Here is a 24,263-nt window from a genome sequence, read left to right as displayed (position 1 = left end):
TCCCAGCGTCCTGCCACTACGGTGCCAGTAGCTGAAGGGGCGACCCTGCTGGAATGGACCGAGGGTGAAGACGACTATGGTGAGAGAGTGGCTTCTCCAGCCCCACGTCCCCCACCCCCCACCCTGGTCTCCTGCGTGCCTGACCCCCCATACTGGGCCTCTGGACCCTTCGGTCACTGCTGGACCTAGGCTGGCCCCTGGGGTGCTGCGGGGCGACATTCTACTCCTGCTCCCTCTCCTCCCTTCTGGCCCTCATGGGACTTTTTAGCAGCAGAATGCTGCGAATAGGCAGCCACATCGCCTCCCTTCACTTATCAGCGTCCCTCCTGGGAACGCTGTGCTCGCATCCCCACGGGCACCCGGTCTCAGGGTCCCCCCATCCCTCACCAATGCGCTGCTCTGGAGCGGGGGCCTTTTTCCTGACGGCAGTGCTGCTGGGGTTTTTACTTCCCGGCCTGCTCGGCCGCACCTCCGGCGCTTCTTCCCGGTCTGCTGGGCCGCACCTCCGAGCTGGCCGCACTCCGGCGCTCCTTCCCGGCCCCCGACTGTTCTGGCCTGCGGGGTGGACTCCCGCGGCCGGCATTTGGCTTGAGCACGATGCTCCATCGATTCCGGCCGGCCGTCGGCGACTTCCGGTCGGCCGGGCGCCGCAAATTTTGGCCCAGGCTTCGGGCCTACTGGGCCGCATTCCGGCGCTCCACCCGGGCCCCTGACTTCTGGTCCGCGGGGTGGGCTTCCGCGGCCGGTTTGTCTAGGCAGTCAGCTCCGGTGGCCTGTGCGGCCCCGGTCAGCCGGGTGCCGCAGAAAATTTAGGCCCCGGCTTCACGGCCTGCTAGGCCGCAAACTTCCGGCCTCTGTTGGAGGGGGCGGGAACTTCTCCGGGCGCGAATTCTTCCCGCCTGGAGGTTTCCCGCCCCCAGGGGATCGCGGCGCCGCCTCCTCCTCCCTTCCAGGTTGGTTGGCTCCCGATGGGCCTATATGACTGGCGCGCCCCCCCCCCCCCCCCCTCTACTTCTATGCTGGGCACCTGTATGGTGGCACTTCTTTCTGCCTCAGTGAGGCTATTTTTTATTTAGAAATGCATAACATGGTTAACCAATGGATTTCTTGTGCGCTGCGCAGGACGCTGCAGCCTTATCTCGGTAGCGCCGCCTGTATGCGTGCTCCTTCCATGAGCGGCATGGTGTCGCACTCCCCGGCTGGTGCATGTTTCCCTTCTAAGTGGTTCTTGCCCTCTCCGGGATACAGCGCTGGCCAAGTGCATGCGCTCTCTTTTTTTTTCTGTAGGCAGAGTTCGTCACCCTCCAGCTATGGTAACTGCCATGTGCAGACAACCCCTTCCTAGGCGGGATACTGCACTCTCTCGGGCTGCAGGCTTGCCTGGTGCATGACCCTCCGCTTAGGTGGAATACTGCACTCTCACCGAATACGGTGTTGGCCATGTGCACGAGAACGCTGCACTCATTGGATTCGCTGCAGGCCATGTGCACAACCCCCTTCCATAGGCGGAATGCTGCACTCATTGGATTCGTTGCCGGTCTTGTGCATGTCCTCCTTCCATAGGTGGAATCTGCACTCTCACCAGATACGGTGTTAGTCTGGTGCACGACCCCCTCCCATAGGGGAACGCTGCACTTTCACTGGATTCACTGCCGGCCATGTGCGTGATTCCTTTCCATAGGCGTTACGCTGCACTCACTGGATTTGATACCGGCCATGTGCATGACCCCCTTCCATAGGCGGAATGCTGCACTCTCTGGATTCGCTGCCGGTCTTGTGCATGACCCCCTTCCATAGGCGGAATGCTGCACTCACTGGATTCGCTGCCGGTCCTGTGCATGACCCCCTTCCATAGGCGGAATGCTGCACTCACTGGATTCGCTGCCGGTCTTGTGCATGACCCCCTTCCATAGGCGGAATGCTGCACTCACTGGATTCGCTGCCGGTCTTGTGCATGACCCCCTTCCATAGGCGGAATGCTGCACTCACTGGATTCGCTGCCGGTCTTGTGCATGACCCCCTTCCTTTAGGCGGAATACTGCACTTCATTGGTTATGGTGCTGGGCAGCCGGCCATGTGCATAACCCCCTTCCATAGGCGGTATGCTGCATTCTCATTGGATTCGCTGCCGGCCTTGGGCATGCCTTCTTCCCTCAAGCGCCATGCATACACCCTCACTGACTGGGGTCGTTTTCTCGCTGGTAAGTTGCTGGCCGCGTGCATGACCCCCTTCCATGGTGGGATGCTTGCAACTCACTAAATCCACTGCCGGCCATATACATGTTCCCCCTTCCGTGGGCGGAGTACGGCACTCTTACTGGATTCGCTGCCGGCCGTGGGCATGTCTCCTTTCCTCAGGCAACATACACACACTCTCACTGACTGTGTTTGTTCTCTCGCCAGTGTGCTGCTGGCCAGGTGCCTGACCCCCATCCATGGCGGGGTGCTCGCATTCTCCCTGGTTGCAATACTGGCCATGGGCATGGCTCCCCCTTCTGGGCAGCATACTGCACTCTCACCAGATACGTTGCTGACCTCTAAGATGGGTGGAATGCTTGCACTCCCATTGGATACGGTGCTGGCCTTGTGCGTTACCACCCCTCATTCCAGGGTGGGCTTTTTGTACGCTCACAGGGCTCACAACTGTCCTTGTATATGCTGTGCTGGACTAATGTACTTGTCCCCATTCATTGGTGGAGTAGTTGTACTCTCACAAAATTCGGTGTTTGGTGGATTATTGCACACTCACTTAATGCTAGGGTTACCCTGTGCATGTCCCCTTTTCACTGGGTGGACGTCCTGCTGGATGCGGTGTGGCCATGTGCATGGCCCTCTTCTGGGCGGAATATGGTATGTCTTACTTCTCTGGAGTAGGTGCTGGTCTTGGGCATCACCCCCTTGTGGGGCGGGCTTTGCACGCTTGCTGCCCGCAATGTTTGCCAAGTGCATTGCCCTCTCTTCTGGGCGGACTGCTTGCGTTCCGTCGCATGCCATACTAGTCTTGTGTATGTCCCCCCTTCCGGTTGCACTTTGCCCTTCCGTGGATTCTGTGGGACTCGGTGGCTGGCCCTCCTTGCTGTATGACTATTTCGCAGTGGGCGGACGCTCTTCTGCACTCTGTGCGTTGTTGGGCCGTGTATGCCTTCTCCTTCCGTAGGTGGGTTGGCTTTCTCACTGCTTATGGGGCTGCTTGTACGTATGCCTCCATTCTTCCTGCGACTTGACGTTTTTCTCTTGGGATACGGTGATTGCCGCCGGCCTGGCACTCTTCTCTGAAGAGATCTTTCTGTTCACCTGGCCTGGACGGGCTCTATTGCTCTCTACTGCAGCGAGCTGGGTGGTATCCATTCTCTGTTCGGAGGGTATATTGGTGTTTCCGTTGTGACGGTATCCACTATATTCGTTGGCCCTTCCGCCTGGGGAGTGTTTGTGGTTCCTAGATGCGTACCCATTAGTTACCCTGTGGCATTGCTTCCCAGCGCAAGCGGTCACATGGTCGAGAGTGCTGTCTCCAGCGTCCCTCGCAGTCTACGTTGGCTCCGGCGGGATTACGGTTCCCTCGCCTGTTGCCATTCCTCCTCTTGGATGCGTTTTGGTTTGAGTCCTTCCTGTTGGCACCCTCCGTGCTTCAGTTTGTTTTGCTACCAGGTTCTAGCCGCTCTTTTCGAGCAGGTCGCCCAACTTCTCTTGGTTGCCCGATTACCCAGGTCTCAGGGACCTCCACTTTCGATTCGTTAGGGTATTCGCCTTCTGCGAATTGGTGAGCCGGACATCTCGGAGTAGCGGAGTTCTGCCTTTGAGCGGTCCTGTGGCTTCCCTGTTGCCCACTCCTCCTTGCGGTTGGAGGGTGTCATCCGTCTCTCGGCTATTTTTCTCTCGACGGCTCTGTTTTGGCTTCTCCTGGGTCAGTTTTACTCCGATGTGGCTTCTGCCCCGGCCAGGCTTCAGGGGCTGTTCCTTCACTGCCCTCCCCCCTGGGGAGACTATGGTTGTTCATATGGATGGTTCCGGTGTTCCTTATGACCTCGTACTGTCTCCATTGTTCACACTGGCTGTACTAGCTGTGTGCCTATTACCGGGTTTGCCGCATTCTGTCCTCCCGCTGGGTGCAGATTACTTTTACCATTCTGGGTGATGGTCCTGCTTGGACTTTACCTTCTCGGTAACCTGGCGGGCCTACTTTCTTCTGTCAAGATTGCCCTTCAAGCCCCCACACCGGGACTGTAGAACACCTTCCTGTGGTGGCTGCAACGACAAGGGCTTTAGCCTGACTTGTCCTGGAGTCTGTTGGAAACTGGCCGGGTCCCTTTCGGTTCCTTCCGTTTGTCCATCTGCTCCCCCACTCCGCGTGGATTCGGGACGGCGTTGCTCGGGGGCCGACGGGACCAGTTTTCCCAACCTTTTGCTTTGTCCAGGTTCTGTTGTCTGACTTGGGGTCTTCCCTGGGGTTCTTTAGGAAGCTGGGCATTCACCCAATTCTGCCTTTCTCTTCCCGTGATTCGGTCTTCTCCAGTCTGGCCTGGACCTGCGACTGGGACTCTGTTACTTGAAGTGTCTGCAGTTTTTTGCTTGGACATCTGACTCTTGTCGACGCTCGGTCTCTTGTTTCCAGGAGGTCCGCGCCAAGGTTAACGGCTCCTGGGTGCTTTCCTCCGCTTTAACCAAATGGCTATTGCTGTGGTTACTGCTCAAGGGCAGGGTTCTGTTTTTTGGTGTCACCGTTCATTTCACCAGAGCGGTTGGTGCCTCCGGGGCCAGAGGCATTGGACTTCAGCCATGTCATTGTGCAGGGTGGCCACGGTCTTCCTTGCACTCTCTTACCAGGTTCTCCTGAGTGCGTACTCTGGCTTCGGCGGCGGCTGCTGCCTTGGGCCGCCTGGTTTTTGCAGGTGGCGTTTCCTTGCTGCCTTCGGGTGCTTCGCCTTGGTGCTGTGGTCCCTCCCCTCTTGGACTGCTTTTGAACGTCCCAAGGTCTTCTGTGTCCCCCAAGGAAATTGGGCGAGAAAACGAGATTTTTGTATAACTTACCAGTAAAATCTCTTTCTCGCTCTTTCCTTGGGGGACACAGCACCCACCCATTCATTGGTTTTTTTCTACACGGTTTCCGAGTTTTGTTTACCCGTTGGGTAGTTGGCTTGTTGTTTCCACTTGTTGGACTTTGCCTTTTCTCACTACTTGGACACGCAACTGGCAGTCTCTCTCTCCAGGCTGAGGGTATAGCTGATGGAGGAGGGGCTTAACAGTTTTCACTTAGTGTCACGCCTCCTAGGGAGTTGAGCTATACCCAAGGTCTTCTGTGTCCCCCAAGGAAAGAGCGAGAAAGAGATTTTACTGGTAAGTTATACAAAAATCTCGTTTTCAGAAGAAAAAGAACAGGTAATTGTGTTACATACAGAATACAAATTGTATGTTTTCATTAGGCCTCATGCACACGACTGTTGTGTGCATCCGTGGCCGTTGTGCCGTTTTCCGTTTTTTTTCGTGGACCCATTGACTTTCAATGGGTCCGTAGAAAAATCGGAAAATGCACCGTTTTGCAGCCGAGGCCGTGATCCGTGTATCCTGTCCGTCAAAAAAATAGGACCTGTCCTATTTTTTTGACGGTCAACGGTTCACGGACCCATTCAAGTCAATGGGTCAGTGAAAGAACACGGATGCACACAAGATTGGCATCTGTGTCCGTGATCCGTGGCCGTAGGTTGCTTTCATACAGACGGATCCGAAGATCCGTCTGCATAAAAGCTTTTTCAGATCTAAGTTTTCACTTCGTGAAAACTCATATCCGACAGTATATTCTAACACAGAAGCGTTCCCATGGTGATGGGGACGCTTCTAGTTAGAATACACTACAAACTGTGTACAAGACTGCCCCCTGTACTATCATATCCCCCTGTAAGAGCTCAGGGCTGCCAGGCAGCAGGGGGCAGACCCCCCCCCTCCCCAGTTTGAATATCATTGGTGGCCAGTGCGGCCCCCCCCCTCCCTCCCTCTATTGTAATAATAGCTTGGTGGCCAGTGTGCGCCCCCCATCGGGCCCCCCCCTTCCTCCCTCTATTGTAATAAATCGTTGGTGGCACAGTGTGCGCCCCCCGTCGCCCCCCCCTCCCTCCCTCTATTGTAATGAATCGTTGGTGGCACAGTGTGCGCCCCCCATCGGCCCCCCCTCTCTCTATAGCAGTAACAACATTGGTGGCCAGTGTGCGGCCTCCCATCTCCCCCCCCCCCCCCCATCATTGGTGGCAGCGGAGTTCCGATCGGAGTCCCAGTTTAATCGCTGGGGCTCCGATCGGTAACCATGGCAACCAGGACGCTACTGCAGTCCTGGTTACCATGGTTACTTAGCAATAGTACAATAGTAGAAGATTCATAGTTACCTGCTTGCTGCTGCGATGTTCGTGTCCGGCCGGGAGCTCCACCTACTGGTAAGTGACAGGTCTGTGCGGCGCATTGCTAAAGAACTGTCACTTACCAGTAGGAGGAGCTCCCGGCCGGTCACAGACATCGCAGCAGCAAGCAGGTAAGTATGAATCTTCTACTATTGTACTATTGCTAAGTAACCATGGCAACCAGGGCTGCAGTAGCTTCCTGGTTGCCATGGTTACCGATCGAAGCCTCAGCGATTAAACTGGGACTCCGATCGGAAACTCCGCTGCCACCAATGATCGGGAAGGGGGGGGGGGGGGGGAGATGGGAGGCCGCACACTGCCACCAATGTTGTTACTGCTATAGAGGGAGGGGGGGGGGCGATGGGGGGCGCACACTGTGCCACCAACGATTTATTACAATAGAGGGAGGAAGGGGGTCCGATGGGGGGCGCACACTGTGCCACCAACGATTTATTACAATAGAGGGAGGGAGGGGGGGGGGCGATGGGGGGCGCACACTGTGCCACCAACGATTTATTACAATAGAGGGAGGGAGGGGGGGGGCGCACTGGCCACCAATGATATTCAAACTGGGGAGGGGGGGGGGTCTGCCCCCTGCTGCCTGGCAGCCCTGATCTCTTACAGGGGGATATGATAGTACAATTAACCCCTTCAGGTGCGGCACCTGAGGAGTTAATTGTGCTGATCACGGCCCCCAGTAAGAGATCGGGTGCTGCCAGGCAGCAGTATATTCTAACCTGAAGCGTCCCCATTACCATGGGAACGCCTCTGTGTTAGAATATACTGTCGGATCTGAGTTTCACGATGTAGCTCATATCCGACAGTATATTCTAACATAGAGGCGTTCCCATGGTGATGGGGATGCTTCAAGTTATGTTCGGGTGTCCGCCTGGCCGTGCGGAGGCCAGCGGATCCGTCCAGACTTACAATGTAAGTCAATGGGGACGGATCCGTTTGAAGATGACACACTGTGGCTCAATTTTCAAACGGATCCGTCCCCCATTGACTTTGTAATGTAAAGTCTGAACGGATCCGTCTGAGGCTACTTTCACACTTAGAAATGTTTTAACAATATAACGCAGACGGATCCGCTCTGAACGGAGCCACCGTCTGCATTATATGAACGCAAGTGTGAAAGTAAAGGGACTCCAGACTTTACATTGAAAGTCAATGGGGACGGATCCGTTTGAAATGGCACCATATTGTGTCAACGTCAAACGGATCCGTCCCCATTGACTTGCATTGTAATCCAGGACGGATCCGTTTGGCTCCGCACGGCCAGGCGGACACCAAAACGACTTTTTTTTCATGTCCGTGGATCCTTCAAAAATCAAGGAAGACCCACGGACGAAAAAACGGTCACGGACCTACGGACCCCGTTTTTGCGGACCGTGAAAATAAACTGTCGTGTGCATGAGGCCTTATGGAAATGTCCATTCTTGTCGGCAAAACGGACAAGAAAAGGACATGTTCTATCATTTGCTGAACGGACTCTGACAGCTCACAGATGAAATCAATGTGCTGTCTGCAGTTTTTGCAGACTCATAGAAATGAATGGGTCCACATGTGACCCACAAAAAATGCAGATCGAGCGAGGACCCAAAATACAGTTGTGTGCATGAGGCCTTATTCAAATTTTTTTTCTGCTTAGAATTTAATTATATCACTTTAAAATGTTCCAGGTAATAACAAAACTCCAGATTCTGGCGCCGCTAGAAATACTGATGCCAAATACTGCGTGCGAAAATGGAAAGACCACAGAACTGTTTCGGCTCATAAATGAAAACTTTAAGGTACTCATATGTGGGCCACAGTATTTTCCAGACAGATGACAAATTTTACATGGCATTTTTAACAGCTTTTTTATGCATATTTTTTGGTGGCCAAATGCGGCAGCTTGCTCTGGGGTTTTCTTTCTAGAGCTTTTCCTATAGGCTTCACTAAAGGACTTAAAAAAATGACACAAAAAATAAATGTTTATAATGTAAGTGTTATGGAGCCTTAATAAATGTTCACACCTAGCAGATACTCTGCAGATTTTCTATCTGGATTTGCAGGCACAATCCACAGCACATTACAGCAGCAGCATAGTGGATGAGATTCTAACAAATCTCATCTATATGCTGCCGAAAAAAAATCAGCATGCAAAACTGGCAGATTTTAAATCCCCAGCATGTCAATTGTTACTGTATATTTTTACTGCAAATTTCACTCTTTGCCACAATTCTTTGAATATCCTTGCAACTGATTTTTTTAAGTCTCGTGTGGATATAACATTAAATTGTACTTCCAGTTATTATTAAAAATAATAAAGCCAGATTGTAACATATTCCTTCAGCTGGTTATGCCACATTTCATAGCTGCAGCAGCCACATGTGTGGAATACAAGGCAGGATTTCACAGAGGGCGACACGAGGCATGTCCTGTCTCCCCAGTTTCCACTCAGATTTATGTCAATACCTGCAGTCTATTTGCTAACGACAGGTTGCTATAATTTGAACTACACGTTGCATTTATAACATTGTCATATTTTGTGACCTGCAGGATGTTTCTTTTACTACTGTACAGCGCAGGTATTTCAATGAAACGAAAGGCCTTGAATACATCGAACAATTATGTGCCCCAGAATTCAGCACAGTATTAATGGAAATTAAGTCCAAGTAAGTGTTTCTCATTGTATCTCAAATGGGGCTGCCGGCCGGGTGTATTGCGGATCTGCAATTTGCGGATCCGCAATACACTCCGTACGTGTGAATGGACCCTTAATATGAGGATAGGAGTAAAGGTGGGTTTGAATGTTAATAAAGACACCTAAAAGTAGGGTTGCAGGTTGTCACCCATCAGCCACATAGTGCAGTAGTGCTGCAGCAGCTTGGGCACCTGTGCATTGTTTGGTGTTGTTTCTTGCAACTTTTTCCTAAATGATCCATAAAAATGAGTGAAAAAGCAGAACAGGCATGTAACTGAGCTTAAAGGAAATGTGTCACCAAAAATTGTATCTGCAAGTTAAAACCAGATAGCAACACATCCTTTTTATCTAATCTGTTCTTGTTTTCAGATTGTAGATTTTAAATTTTATTTCCTGAGCATTATTATGGGGGCGGCCATCTTGCCTGAGCTGTTTTTAACAGCATTTACAAAGCGTTAAAATATTGCTTTACAGCAGCCCCATGGGCCATAGACACAATGGTCACCTATTGTGAATGGAGGATCCTGTCTTATCTGTACACAGAGGTGGTATCATTACAGTGAGGATTAGAATGAGTTAACTGCAGTAGAGTGAACTGTACAAACCAGGAAGTGGCGCCAATTATTAGACATAATGTCCAGTGCAAGAACTGCCGGATTTTTTGGTTTTACAGTAGTTTAAATATAAAAAGTGACACGGAAAATTACAAATATCATTAGAAATTATTTAAAAATATGTAAAACATAAAGTCATTTAAACAGCAGGTCGTTTTCTGATGACACATTCCCTTTAATGTTACCTTTATCCTGTAGGTACTACTGTCTAGCTGCAGTGGCAGCATTGCTGAAATATGTGGAATTTATTCAGAATTCAGTTTACGCTCCGAAATCTATGAAGATTCGCTTTCACGGAAGTGAACAAACGGCCATGATCGATTCTGCTTCTGCTCAGAACCTCGAACTCCTGGTAAATAACAGAGATTCCAGGTGTGCCCATAGCTGCTAAAAAAACATGACAATTTTAGATTAACTATATACAAGGTTAAGTTATCGACCTCGCTCCTCACCTCTGTATATGGTAATGAAAATGTTATCTTACTGTTGTTGTGTTTAACCCCTTAAGGACCGAGGACGTACCGGTACGCCCTATTTCCCGAGTCCTTAAGGACCGAGGACGTACCGGTACGTCCTGACTTTAAAATCGGCATTCCGGCGCCGCAGGGGTTAATTTGAACAGGATGCCGGCTGAAATCATTCAGCCGGCATCCTGTTAAAATGCCAGGGGGGGTCATTTGACCCCCCCGTGTCGGCGATCGCAGCAAACCGCAGGTCAATTCAGACCTGCGGTTTGCTGCGCTTTTTGCAGTTTCTGATCCCCGCGGTCCCTGACTGCGGGGATCAGAAGCTTTAGAGTTCCTAAAATCGATATAGTACACCCCCCCTGCACCCCTGCATGATTTGATGGTGGCGGGTGGTGCAGGGGGGGTGTCGCAGGCGGTGGGGGCGTTGCGGGAGGCGGGCGGTGCGGCAGGCGGGATCGCGATCCCCCGCCCGCCTCCCATTGCGTAATCGTTGGTGTACAGTGGGTATACCAGGGTGCCAGCACATTGCTGGCACCCTGGTATAAACGGCTGACATCGTTGATGCGATGTCAGCCGTTTAACCCTTTCCATACAGCGGTCCGTACGGACCGCTGTATGGAAAAGGTTAACAGTAAGAGGGAGCTCCCTCCCTCTCCGATCGGGGGGCTGCTGTGCCTTTGCAGCCCCCCGATGGGAGAGGGAGAGAGCCCCCAGACAGCCCCCCGACACCCCAGTCCTCACCCTTCCCCGTCTGCGAAGTTGTGGCAGACGGGGAAGGTTCCCATGGCAACAGGACGCCTGCTCAGGCGTCCTGCTGTCCATGGTGCTGAACAGATCTGTGCTGAAAGCATAGATCTGTTCAGTGTAAGTAAAATACAGTACAGATACCTATATAGGTTCTGTACTGTATTTTACAGACATCAGACCCACTGGATCTTCAAGAACCAAGTGGGTCTGGGTCAAAAAATAAAAAAAATAAGTGAAAAAAGTTAAGATAAAAAAAAAACATTTATCACTGAATAAAAATTAAAAAAATAAAATAAACTACACATATTAGGTATCGCCGCGTCCGTAACGACCTGATCTATAAAACGGTCATGTTACTTTCCCCGCACAGTGAACGCCATAAAAATAAAAAAATAAAAACTATGAGAAAATTGAAATTTTGCCCACCTTACTTCCCAAAAAAAGTAATAAAAGTGATCAAAAAAGTCGCATGTACGCCAAAATAGCACCAATCAAACCGTCATCTCATCCCGCAAAAAATGAGACCCTACTCAAGATAATCGCCCAAAAACTGAAAAAACTATGGCTCTTAGACTATGGAAACACTAAAACATCATTTTTTTTGTTTCAAAAATAAAATCATTGTGTAAAACCTACATAAATAAAAATAAAGTATACATATTAGGTATTGCCGCGTCCGTATGGACCGGCTCTATAAAAATATCACATGACCTAACTCCTCAGGTGACCACCGTAAAAAAAATAAAAATAAAACTGTGTAAAAAAAGCAATTTTTTGCCATCTTACGTCACAAAAAGTGTAATAGCAAGCGATCAAAAAGTCATATGCACCCCAAAATAGTGCCAATCAAACTGTCATCTCATCCCGCAAAAAAATAGACCCTACTCAAGATAATCGCCCAAAAACTGAAAAAAATATGGCTCTTAGACTATGGAAACACTAAAACATCATTTCTCGCCCAATTTCCTTGGGGGACACAGAAGACCTTGGGTATAGCTCATCTCCATAGGAGGCGTGACACTAAGTGAGAACTGTTAAGCCCCTCCTCCACAGCTATACCCTCAGCCTGGAGAGAGAGACTGCCAGTTTTTGCTTAGTGTCCAAGGAGGCAAGACACTCCCTGCTACTGCAGGGCTGTTTTTCTCCTGTTTGGTTTTTAGTTTTGATTTTTGCTTTTGTCTTTTTCTTCAGATCATCAGGGACAACAGAGTCGCACTAGACCTCTCTGTTTCTCCCGGGGTCGAGCTGCGCCAGTGCCGGTCATCCGCACTGCTGCCTCCCCCACAGAAGGCAAGGTGGACCAGGGCAGCCCAGCTCCCCTGCATCCCGCCAGCGCAAGGGTCGCCCGCACGCCAAGTCCCTCTTCCAGCGTCCTGCCACTACGGTGCCAGTAGCTGAAGGGGCGACCCTGCTGGAACGGACCGAGGGTGAAGACGGCTGTGGTAAGAGAGAGGCTTCTCCAGCCCTACGTTCCCCTCATTCCCTCCCCGGTCTCCTGCGTGCTGGACCCCCATACTGGTCCCTGCTGGACCTAGGCTGGCCCTGAGGTGTCGTTGGGAACAGCCATGTTTCTGGCTCCAGGGCTGTCTCTCATATCCAGCTGTTGCCCAAGCCCCACACCACCACCATACTGGTGACCGCAGGGCGACTATACACTGCCCCTTCATAGGGCATTGCACAGGGGTGAGCAATGGATTGCTGTGGAGGAATCTGCTTTAGGACCGGAGACCCGCTCCTAGCTGCCTCTGACACAGGGGTTATGCCGGCCCTCCCCCTTACCGGTCGCAGATTCAGTACAGGGGGCCCGCGCTGACTGCCCTGGTCCGTTAGGGCAGGGGGTGCAGTGCTGGACTTCAGGGTCCCCCCCCCCCCCCGCCCTCCTTACCGGTGTCTAGGGCCAGGGGCCCGCTCCAGAAGCTGCCGGCTCCAGAAGCTGCCGGACGCAAGGCCCTCACGGCCTGCATGTACTGAGCGCGATGCTCCAGCAGGCCCCGGCTGACTGTTGAGGCTTCCGGTCGGCCGGGAGCCGCAAACTTTTGACCCAGGCTTCGGCCTGCTCGGCCGCAATCCGGCCCTTTGTCTCTGCCGGCCCGCGGGGTGGGCACCCGCGGCCGTTAGTACATGCGTCAGCCGGCTCCCGGCCGGGTGCCGCAAACTTTTGACCCAGGCTTCGGCCTGCACTGCCGCAATCTGGCCCTTTGTCTCTGCCGGCCCGCGGGGTGGGCACCCGCGGCCGTTAGTGCATGCGTCAGCCGGCTCCCTCCCGGTCCCGGCCGACCGCCGGTACTCCCGGTCGGCCGGGCGCCGCGAAAATCTAGGCCCCGGCTTCACGGCCTACTAGGCCACAAACTTCCAGCCTCGGTTGGAGGGGGCGGGAACTTCTCGCGGCGCGAATTCTTCCCGCCTGGAGGTCCCCCGCCCCCAGGGGATCGCAGCGCCGCCCCCTAGGCCGGAGGTTTGTTAACCTGTTGGGTACCGGCCACCAGGGGCCGGCTCCCATCTAGAGGACACCCTCTATGTTCTGGGCTTCCTGGTGGGCCTGTGTGAGATTGTGCCCCTGTATGGTGGCCCCTTTTTTTGCCTCAGAGTGGCTGTGGTTTTTAAAAAAAAAAAAAAAAAAAAAAAAAAAAAGTTAATATATAACGGAATGGTTGCGCAGGGCGCTGCAGCCTGATGCAGTAGTGCTGGCCGCACGCTATGCCCCCCTTCCGTAGGCGGCATGTTGCGCTCCTCGGCTGCGGTTCTGGCCAGCTACATGTTCCCCTTCTAGGCGGACCCTTGCCATCTCCCGGGATACGGCGCTGACCAAAGGCAGGCGCCCCGTCTATAGGCAGAACGTCGCCTCTCCAGTCACAGGTTGGCCATGTGCATCACTCTCACTGGATTTAATGCCGGACAGGTGCATGACCCCCTTCTGGGGCAGAAGAATTGCACTCTCACCGGATACGGTGCTGGCCATGTGCACGACCCCCCTCCTTAAGGAGCACGGCACTCTCACTGGATTCCTGCCGGCCATGTGTGTAACCCTCTTCTATGGCGGTACGCTGCACTCTCACTGGGTTCGCTGTCGGCCATGGGTATAAAACATGTGAACGTCCCCCTTCCATATGCGGAACACTGCACTCATTGGGTTCACTGCCGGCCATGTGCACGTCCCCCTTCCATAAGCGGAACGCTGCACTCTCAATGGATTCGCTGCCGGCCTTGTGCATGACTCCCTTCCATAAGCGGTAGGCTGCACTCTCATTGGTTTCGCTGCCGGCCTTGAGCATGCCTCCTTCTCTCGGGCGGCATACATACTCTTCCTGGCTGGGGTTGTTCTCTCGCGGTAGGTTGCTGGCCACGTGCTTGACCCCCTTCCATGGCGGGGTGCTTGCACTCTCACCGGATCCGCTGCCAGCCATAGGCATGGCCCCCCCCCTTCCTTGGGCGGTGTACCGCCCCCTTTTCTGGGCGGACTGCTTGCGTTCCATAGCATGCCCCCTGTACTAGCCTTGTGCATAACTCCCTTTCGGGTTGCACTTTGCACTTCCATGGATACTGTGGGATGCTTGGCTGTGCGCTCTGTGCGTTGTTTGGGCCGTGTTTCCCTTCTCCTCCCGTGGGTGGGTTGGCCTTCTCGCTGCCTGCGGTTTGCTAGTACGTATGCCTCCCTTCCTCCTGCGACATACTTTTTTTTCTTGGGGTGAGGCTGCTTGTCGCTAGCTTTGCACTCTTTTCTGAAGAGGTCATTCTGTCCACCTGTATGAGCCTAAGGTGTTGTCCAACACACAACAAATGAATGCCCAATGTATTCACCGCTGTATACCTTGTATATATGTAGACGGGCTCTGCTGGCTCGCTACTGCACCGAGCTGGGTGGCACTCATTCTCTGGTGTGGTCCCGTTGTGACTGCACCAGCCATGTTCATTGGCCCTTCCACCTGGGGGGTGTTCGGGGTACCTTGATGCGTACCCGTTCGTCCTCCCGTGACATTGCTTCCCCGCGCAAGCCGTCGGGTCGAGAGCGTTTTCTTGGCGCCTTCTGCACTTCAGTCTGATCTGCTACCAGGAACAGACCGCTCCTCTCGGGTAGGTCACCCAACTTCTCTTGGGTGCTCGTCTATCCAGGTCTGAGGGACCTCCACTTTTGGGTTCTTCAGGGTTTTCGCCTTCTGCGAGGCGATGTGCAGGTCATCTCACAGAGTAGCAGGTATTCGGCTTTTGAACTGTCCTGTGGCTTCCCTGTTTGCCATTCCTCCTTTCGGTTTGGAGGGTGTTATGCCGACCTCTGTCTCGACTGCTTTTCCTCGCCGGCTCGGTTGTTTTGGCTTCCTCTCTGAGTTTGTCACTCCGAGGTGGCTTCTGCACCGGCCAGGCCTCAGAGGCTGTTTCGTCATTGCCCCCTCCCCTTCGGGGGTGAGCATGGTTGTTCATTTGGATGGTTCCGGTGTTACTTGTGGTCTCGTACCGTCTCCCTCGTTTTCGCTGGCAGTACTAGCTGTGTGCCTGTTTGCCAGGCCTATTGCGTTCTGTCCTCCCGCGGGGTGCAGATTGCCTTTCCATTCTGGGCATATGGTCCTGCTGGACTTACCTTTTCGGTAACTTGGGAGGACTACCCTTCGGTCACGGTTGTCCTTGACTTTCCCTCACCAGGACTGTAGAACTCCTTCCTGTGGTGGCTACGTCGACTTGGACTTTGGCCTGTCTTGTCCTGGCATCTGTCGGCTGCTGGGCGGACCCATCCAGTTTCTTCCGTCTGTCCTTCTGCTCACCCACTCCGGTTGGATACGGGACTATGTTGTTCGGGGGCCGACGGGAGTTTTCTTCCGACCCTTGGGCCGTGTTACTGGTCTGCGCCTGATCACATTGGGTTTTTTTCCCGCTTGCCAGGCGATTCCTGCGAGCGCGCTAGTGTTCGCTCCCGACTGTGCTTCGTCCGGGTTCGGTTGTCGGACTTAGGGTTCTTGACTAGGTTTTGTGGTAAGTGGGGCATTCCCCCACTCTGCTTTTCTCTCCCTTGGTTCTGTCTTTCTCTAGTCCGGCCTGACCCTGGGACTGGGACTCTGTTACTGATGTGTCAAGTGTCGGCGCTGTCCTTCCCCTTGCAGCGTTTTCTGGCCCTCCTGGGCCTGTCATGACCTTCTTCCACAGAGTGGCTCTTTGGTTCCTCTGTACCGTTCCCTGGTACCGCCCTGGGAACTACACACTGAGCTCTTGGCGCTCCACTCTTTCCCTTGGTGCCGTTGTAGAAGTTCTTCCTACTCCTGCTGTCCTGTACAGTTGTGTTTTCTGTTGCCATCATGTCTGACGGGTGCCTGATGGGTGGCCCTTCGTGTTCTGTGCCCTCTGTCCTTTTCCAGGTCGGGGCTGTTTCTCCATCCCGTCCCTTCCTTCTGAGGGTGGTATCTGCCTTCTTATCTACGAGGCTTTGGTCATCCCGTCTCCGGGAACGGGCGCTTCACCGCTTGGAGATTGTTTGGGTTTGCAGTTGTTACTTGGAGATCTCCGGCTCTTGTCGGCGTTCGGTCTCTTGTGTTTCCAGGATGTCCGCGCAAAGGGTTGACGGCCTCCAGGGTGGCTTTCCTTCGCTCTCTGTGTCTATTGCTGTGGTTACCGCACCAAGGGCAGGGTTCTGCTTTTGGTGTCACCGTTCATTTCACCAGAGCGGTCGGTGCCTCCTGGGCCGGAGGCATAAGGCTTCGGCCATGCTTTTGTGCAAGGCGGTCGCTGGTCTTCCTTGCACACCTTACTGGGTTCTACAGGGTGCGCGCTGGGGCTTCGGCGTCTGCTGCCTTGGGCCGCCTGGTCTGCAGGCGGCGGTTTCTTGATGCCTTCGGGTGCTTTGCCCTGGTGCTGTGGTCCCTCCCCTCTTGGACTGCTATTGAACGTCCCAAGGTCTTCTGTGTCCCCCAAGGAAATTGGGCGAGAAAACGAGATTTTTGTATAACTTACCAGTAAAATCTCTTTCTCGCTCTTTCCTTGGGGGACACAGCACCCACCCATTCTTTGTTTCCGAGTTTGTTTTACCCGTTGGGTAGTTGGCTTGTTGGTTCCACTTTTGGACTTTGCCTTTTCTCACTACTTGGACACGCAACTGGCAGTCTCTCTCTCCAGGCTGAGGGTATAGCTGTGGAGGAGGGGTTAACAGTTCTCACTTAGTGTCACGCCTCCTATGGAGATGAGCTATACCCAAGGTCTTCTGTGTCCCCCAAGGAAAGAGCGAGAAAGAGATTTTACTGGTAAGTTATACAAAAATCTCGTTTTTTTTTGTTTCAAAAATAAAATCATTGTGTAAAACCTACATAAATAAAAATAAAGTATACATATTAGGTATTGCCGCGTCCGTATGGACCGGCTCTATAAAAATATCACATGACCTAACTCCTCAGGTGACCACCGTAAAAAAAATAAAAATAAAACTGTGTAAAAAAAGCAATTTTTTGCCATCTTACGTCACAAAAAGTGTAATAGCAAGCGATCAAAAAGTCATATGCACCCCAAAATAGTGCCAATCAAACTGTCATCTCATCCCGCAAAAAATTAGACCCTACTCAAGATAATCACCCAAAAACTGAAAAAACTATGGCTCTCGGACTATGGAGACACTAAACAATTTTTTGGTTTTAAAAATGAATTTATTGTATAAAACTTACATAAATAAAAAAAATTGTATACATATTAGGTATCGCTGCGTCCGTGACAACCTGCTCTATAAAATTACCACGTGATCTAACCTGTCAGATGAATGTTGTAAATAACAACAAAAAAAACGTGCCAAAAAAGCTATTTCTTGTTACCTTGCCGCACAAAAAGTGTAATATAGAGCAACCAAAAATTATATGTACCCTAAACTAGTACCAACAATACTGCCACCCTATTCCGTACTTTCTAAAATGGGGTCACTTTTTTGGAGTTTCTACTCTGGGGGTGCATCAGGGGGGCTTCAAATGGGACATGGTGTCAAAAAAACAGTCCAGCAAAATCTGCCTTCCAAAAACCGTATGGCATTCCTTTCCTTCTGCGCCCTGCCGTGTGCCCGTACAGCGGTTTAAAACCACATATGAGGTGTTTCTGTAAACTACAGAATCAGGGCCATAAATAATGAGTTTTGTTTGGCTGTTAACCCTTGCTTTGTAACTGGGAAAAAAATATTAAAATGGAAAATTTGCCAAAAAAGTGAAATTTTGAAATTGTATCTCTATTTTCCATTAAATCTTGCGCAACACCTAAAGGGTTAACAAAGTTTGTAAAATCAGTTTTGAATACCTTGAGGGGTGTAGTTTCTTAGATGGGGTCACTTTTATGGAGTTTCTACTCTAGGGGTGCATCAGGGGGCTTCAAATGGGACATGGTGTCAAAAAAACAGTCCAGCAAAATCTGGCTTCCAAAAACCATACAGCGCACCTTTCACTCTACGCCCCGCTGTGTGGCCGTACAGTAGTTTACGGCCACATATGCAGTGTTTCTGTAAACGGCAGAGTCAGGGCAATAAAGATACAGTCTTGTTTGGCTGTTAACCCTTGATTTGTTAGTGGAAAACATGGGTTAAAATGGAAAATAAGGCAAAAAAAGAAATTTTCTAATTTCATCCCCATTTGCCAATAACTCTTGTGCAACACCTAAAGGGTTAACGACGTATGTAAAACCAGTTTTGAATACCTTGAGGGGTGTAGTTTCTTAGATGGGGTCACTTTTAGGGAGTTTCTACTCTAGGGGTGCATCAGGGGGCTTCAAATGGGACATGGTGTAAATAAACCAGTCCATAAAAATCAACCTTCCAAAAACCATACGGCGCACCTTTCACTCTACGCCCCGCTGTGTGGCCGTACAGTAGTTTACGGCCACATATGCGGTGTTTCTGTAAACGGCAGAGTCAGGGCAATAAAGATACAGTCTTGTTTGGCTGTTAACCCTTGCTTTGTTAGTGGAAAAAATGGGTTAAAATGGAAAATTAGGCAAAAAAATTAAATTCTCAAATTTCATCCCCATTTGCCAATAACTCTTGTGCAACACCTAAAGGGTTAACAGAGTTTGTAAAATCAGTTTTGAATACCTTGAGGGGTGTAGTTTATAGAATGGGGTCATTTTTGGGCGGTTTCTATTATGTAAGCCTCGCAAAGTGACTTCAGACCTGTAGTGGTCCCTAAAAATTGGGTTTTTGTAAATTTCTGAAAAATTTCAAGATTTGCTTCTAAACTTCTAAGCCTTGTAACATCCCCAAAAAATAAAATATCATTCCCAAAATATTTCAAACATGAAGTAGACATATGGGGAATGTTAAGTCATCACAATTTTTGGGGGTATTACTATGTATTACAGAAGTAGAGAAACTGAAACTTTGAAATTTGCTAATTTTTCCAAATTTTTGGTAAATTAGGTATTTTATTATGCAAAAAATTAATTTTTTTGACTTTATTTTACCAGTGTCATGAAGTACAATATGTGACGAAAAAACAATCTCAGAATGGCCTGTATAAGTAAAAGCGTTTTAAAGTTATCAGCACTTAAATTGACACTGGTCAGATTTGCAAAAAATGGCCTGGTCCTTAAGGTGAAAATGAGCCTGGTCCTTAAGGGGTTAAAAGAATAAAGGTCATCAGTATTGTTTATCTATTATTCCTCCTGAAATATTTGAATATGGCCTGATTCACACGTCTGGGACATGTGACTGACACATGGGCTGTGTTTCCTGGACTGAGCACGGTCCTGTCAATCAGGCCTAAATTGACAGCTGGGCGATTCTCCTTGTCAACAATCATGCCCCTACACAGTCTGCCACTGTCACACAGATTGGACAGAGTCAGGGTATAAAGAATCATTCCCCACTGACAAAGGGAATAATGCTTCCAGTTGTCAGTTTATCCATACATGTACTGTGGGTACAGTGGCATCCATCGGATACATTTGCCAGAGGCATATGTCAGGAATTCCACCCAATGTATATATGTGATAAACACTGCAAAACATAATGTGAAAGCAGCCTAAAATTATGTACTGAAAGCATTGTAAAACGATGGTATGTCTCCATCTCTAAATGAATGGATATACTGTAGTAATGTGATCCTTGCTATGAACCACACATACCGAATGTCTATTTACTTATTAAGCAATTCATTCCCTTTCAAGAAATAATCATACCCTTTTTGGGGTCCTGAATAATACTAAAACTCCAGGCGGAAGCCGAAGACTCAGATCAAATATTTTGGAGCCTCTGATTGATCTGGAAACCATCAACACAAGACTGGATTGTGTCCAAGAATTTCTTGAAGATGAGGAACTTTTCTTCAGTCTTCAGTCAGGTACCTGTTTCTTTGCATGCAGTGTGCATGGTGTGGAGACTGCCACATGGGCGAATTGGCCATAGATCTTACAAGGAAATTTCATGGTTGGCCGTTGCCCAGGGGGCCGCCTGGGCTCTCCTCACGGCCGGCCAGTGAAAGTTTTGGGGGATGCATTTTGTGCTGCTGGCAGTATTTTGTGATGGACTGTGATATTTGGCCTCTTGAGTCCTCAAAATAGCCTAATAATTCCTGTCACTTTTTGGTAGGGGCTGACTGGCGATAGACCCTACAGGGAAATATCCTGGTGGGCTGATGCCCAGGAGGCCCTCCTCCTGGCCGCTGGCTGACTAGGAACTTAAAGTGGCCCCATGTTGTAGGCGGGTCTAAATTGACAGAAGACGGGGAAACACAAGTAGGCAGGGCTTGTAATATCAAATCGAGCACAGAATACCGCCCCCGCAGAACCAAATACCACAGTTTCACGCAAATTACTGCTGCCCTCGTCACAGTATTCAACAGTATCACCGTCCTAAGGATGGTGATACAGTTGAGTTCATGAGAGGAACCTGAAGCCGTTGGCCAGGTGCATAAGTAATTGATGTTCCTAGTATTAATTAATGCTGAGAGCATCAGATCATTATATACCCTGCTGGTGTCTGCCAGGAGGGCTCAGGCAGCCCCCTGAGCTTTGGCCCACCGGGTAATCTCTTTGTAGGGTCTATGGCCAGTCCGCCCCTGTAAGCATTAATGCTAGGAACATCAGGTACTTGTGCACCTGGCCAGAGGCTGCTGGTGCCCTCCTGAACTCAAATGTATTATCGTCCTCAGGACAATGATATAGTTGAATACTGTGGTGAAGGCGACATTATTTCTCGCCCAGTTTCCTTGGGGGACACAGAAGACCTTGGGTATAGCTATGTCCTCTAGGAGGCGTGACACTAAGAAAAAACTGTTAAGCCCCTCCTCCACAGCTATACCCTCAGCCTGGAGAGAAAGGCTGCCAGTTTTTGCTTAGTGTCCAAGGAGGCAAGACACTCCCTGCTCTGCAGGGCTGTTTTTCTCCTTGTTTAAATTTTGATTTTTACCTTTTTCTTTCTTTTTTTGTTCCAGACAATCAGGGACAACAGAGTCGCACTAGACCTCTCTGTTTCTCCCGGGGTCGAGCTGCGCCAGTGCCGGTCATCCGCACTGCTGCCTCCCCCACAGAAGGCAAGGTGGACCAGGGCAGCCCAGCTCCCCTGCATCCCGCCAGCGCAAGGGTCGCCCGCACGCCAAGCCCCTCTTCCAGCGTCCTGCCACTACGGTGCCAGTAGCTGAAGGGGCGACCCTGCTGGAACGGACCGAGGGTGAAGACGGCTATGGTGAGAGAGTGGCTTCTCCAGCCCTACGACCCTCTCCCCCCACCCCGGTCTCCTGCGTGACTGACCCCCATACTGGTAGCCTATGAAGCAGAGTGGCTATTGGACCTAGGCTGGTCCTAGGCTGGTCCCTGGGGTGTCGCAAGGCGGCAATCTGCTACAGCACTCACCCATTCCTCCATAGATCATAAGCTGGCTGCAGGATGGAGGTCCGCGCAAAGAGGGGGCGCTTGCCGGTGCGCTGCTCAGGGCGCCGCAAAAAATTTAGTCCTTCGCGGCCCGCTGGGCCGCACCATCCGGTGCTCCTTCCCGGGCACCTGACTCTTCCTGGCCGCGGGGTGGGCTCCCGCGGCCGGCGTTACATGTGCGAGCTATGCTCCAACTAGGTCCGGCCGACCATCGGTCCGGTCGGCCGGACGCCGCAAATTTCGGCCCAGGCATCGCGCCTGCTGGGCCGCACCTCACGCTCCTCTCGGGTCCCTGATTCTTCCGGCCGCGGGGTGGGCACCCGCGGCCGGCATTGGCTAGAGCTGTGCTCCAACAGGCCCCGGCCGGCCGTCGGTGCATTCCGGCCGGCCGGGCGCTGCATAGTTTGTTTAGGCTTCGCGGCCTGCTGGCCGCAATTCCGGCGCTCGGGGTGGGCACCCGCGACCGGTATGGGGGCTCCGGCGGCCGGTATGTGGGCACCCGCGGCTGGCTTAGGCCCGGCCGGTACTTTAAATGCTTGCGGCCCCGGTCGTCCGGGCGCCGCTAAAATTTAGGCCCCGGCTTTACGGCCTACTAGGCCGCAAATTCAGGCCTCTGTGGGGGGGGCGGGAACTCTCCAGGCGCGAATTCTTCCCGCCTGGAGGTTCCCCCGCCCCCAAGAGTTCGCAGCGCGCCCCCCAGCCCAGGTGCCTGTTAACCCTTTGGGTACTGGCCGGCTCCTGATGGGCCTGTACGGCCTGTGCCCCTGTATGGTGGCCCCCCTTTCTGCCTCAGGGAGGCTGTAATATTAATAAAAATAAATTAAATAAATAATAATAATAAAAAAAAAAAAAATGAAAAAATTATAATTTTGTTTTAAATAACTGGGCTTGTGGGCTGCGCAGGATGAGGCAGCCTCATCATTCGGTATGCTGTCTGTAGGCATGCCCCCCTCTCTTAGGCGGTGTGTCGCGCTCCCCGGCTGCGGCGCTGGCCAGGGCATGTTCCCCCTCCCAGGCGTTTTTCTTGCCCTCTCCCGGGATACGGCACTGGCCAAGCGCATGCAAAATTTCTGCCCAGAATTCGTCACCCAGTTCTGGTGGCTGCAGGTGCATGGCCCTCCTTCCTAGGCGGAATACTGCACTCTCTCTGGCTGCAGCCTGGCCGTGTGCATGACCCCCCTTTTCTAGGCGGACTGCTGCACTCTCACCGGCTGCGGTGCTGGCCATGTGCACGACCCCCTTCCACAGGCGGGACGTTGCACTCACTGGATTCGCTGCCGGCCATGTGCATGAACCCCTTCATAGGCGGAATACTGCACTCTCACCGGTTACGGTGCTGGCCATGTGCATGAACCCCTTCCATAGGAGGTATACTGCACTCTCCCCGGATACGGTGCCGGCCATGTGCACGTTCCCCTTCCTAGGCGGAACACTGGACTCTCACTGGATTCGCTGCCGGCCATGTGCATGAACCCTTCCATAGGCGGAATACTGCACTCTCACCGGATACGGTGCCGGCCATGTGCGTGTACCCCTCCCATGGGAGGTACACTGCACTCTCCACGGATACGGTGCCGGCCATGTGCACGTTCCCCTTCCATAGGCGGAACACTGAACCTCACTGGATCTGTTGCCGGCCATATGCATGACCCCCCCCCCCCCTTCCGTGGGCGGTGTGCCGCACTCTCACTGGTTTCGCTGCTGGCCTTGGACATGTCTCCTTTCCTCAGGCGACATACGTACACTCTCACTGACTGTGTTTGTTCTCTCGCCAGTGCGTTGCTGGCCATGTGCATGGCCCCATCCATGGCGGGGTGCTCGCACGCTCACTGGATGCGATGATGGCCATGTGCATGACCCCCATTTCTGGGCGGAATACTGCACTCGCTGGGTGCGTTGCCGCCCTCTACCTTGGGTGGAATGCTTGCACTCCCATTGGAAGCTGTGCTGGTTATGTGTATGGCCACCCCTTATTCCATGGGCGGCATTTTGCACGCTCACGCGATCCACAGCTGTCCGTGTTTATGCGGTGCTGGACTGGTACACGTCCCCCTTCATTGACGGAGTGGTGCACTCTCACGAAATTCGGTGTTGGGTGGATTTTTGCACAATCACTTAATGATAGAATAACCCTGTGCATGCCCCCTTTCCCTAGGTGTACCTTCCTGCGTTCTGCTGGACATGTGCGGCCATAGGCATGGCCCCCTTCTGGGCGGAATATGGTATGTCCTACTTTTCCGAAGTAGGTACTGGCCTTGGTATCCCCCCTTTTTTTGTGGCGGGCTTCTACACTCTTGCCGACTGCAGTGTTGGCCAGGTCCATTCCCCCCTTTTCTGGGCGGACTGCTTGCGTTCCATTGCATGCCGTGCTGGTCTTGTGCATGACTGCCTTTCAGGTTGCACTTTGCACTTCCGTTAGTACGGTTGGACTCTGGCTGACTCTTCGCTGAGTGACTATTTTTTTGCAGTGAGCGGACTTTCTTGTGCGCTCTGTCCGTTGTTTGGGCCGGGTGTGCCTTCTCCTCCCATGGGTGGGTTGGCCTTCTCACTG

The 24,263-nt window shown here is 52.0% G+C and overlaps 1 protein-coding gene across 1 annotated transcript in view; it reads left to right on the top strand.

Moving 5' to 3' along the window:
- MSH4 (mutS homolog 4) overlaps positions 1–24,263 on the top strand; it is a 57,649-nt gene that overhangs the window by 5,234 nt on the left and 28,152 nt on the right. The window contains exons 4-7 of the mRNA XM_044302371.1: positions 8,069–8,179; positions 8,931–9,046; positions 9,888–10,061; positions 20,012–20,184. Coding sequence (XP_044158306.1) covers positions 8,069–8,179; positions 8,931–9,046; positions 9,888–10,061; positions 20,012–20,184 — 574 coding nt within the window. The remainder of the gene's footprint in view (positions 1–8,068; positions 8,180–8,930; positions 9,047–9,887; positions 10,062–20,011; positions 20,185–24,263) is intronic.

The sequence above is a fragment of the Bufo gargarizans genome, chromosome 7 (assembly GCF_014858855.1).
Source record: "Bufo gargarizans isolate SCDJY-AF-19 chromosome 7, ASM1485885v1, whole genome shotgun sequence".
NCBI lineage: Eukaryota > Metazoa > Chordata > Amphibia > Anura > Bufonidae > Bufo > Bufo gargarizans.
This window is presented reverse-complemented; position numbering and strand designations above follow the sequence as displayed.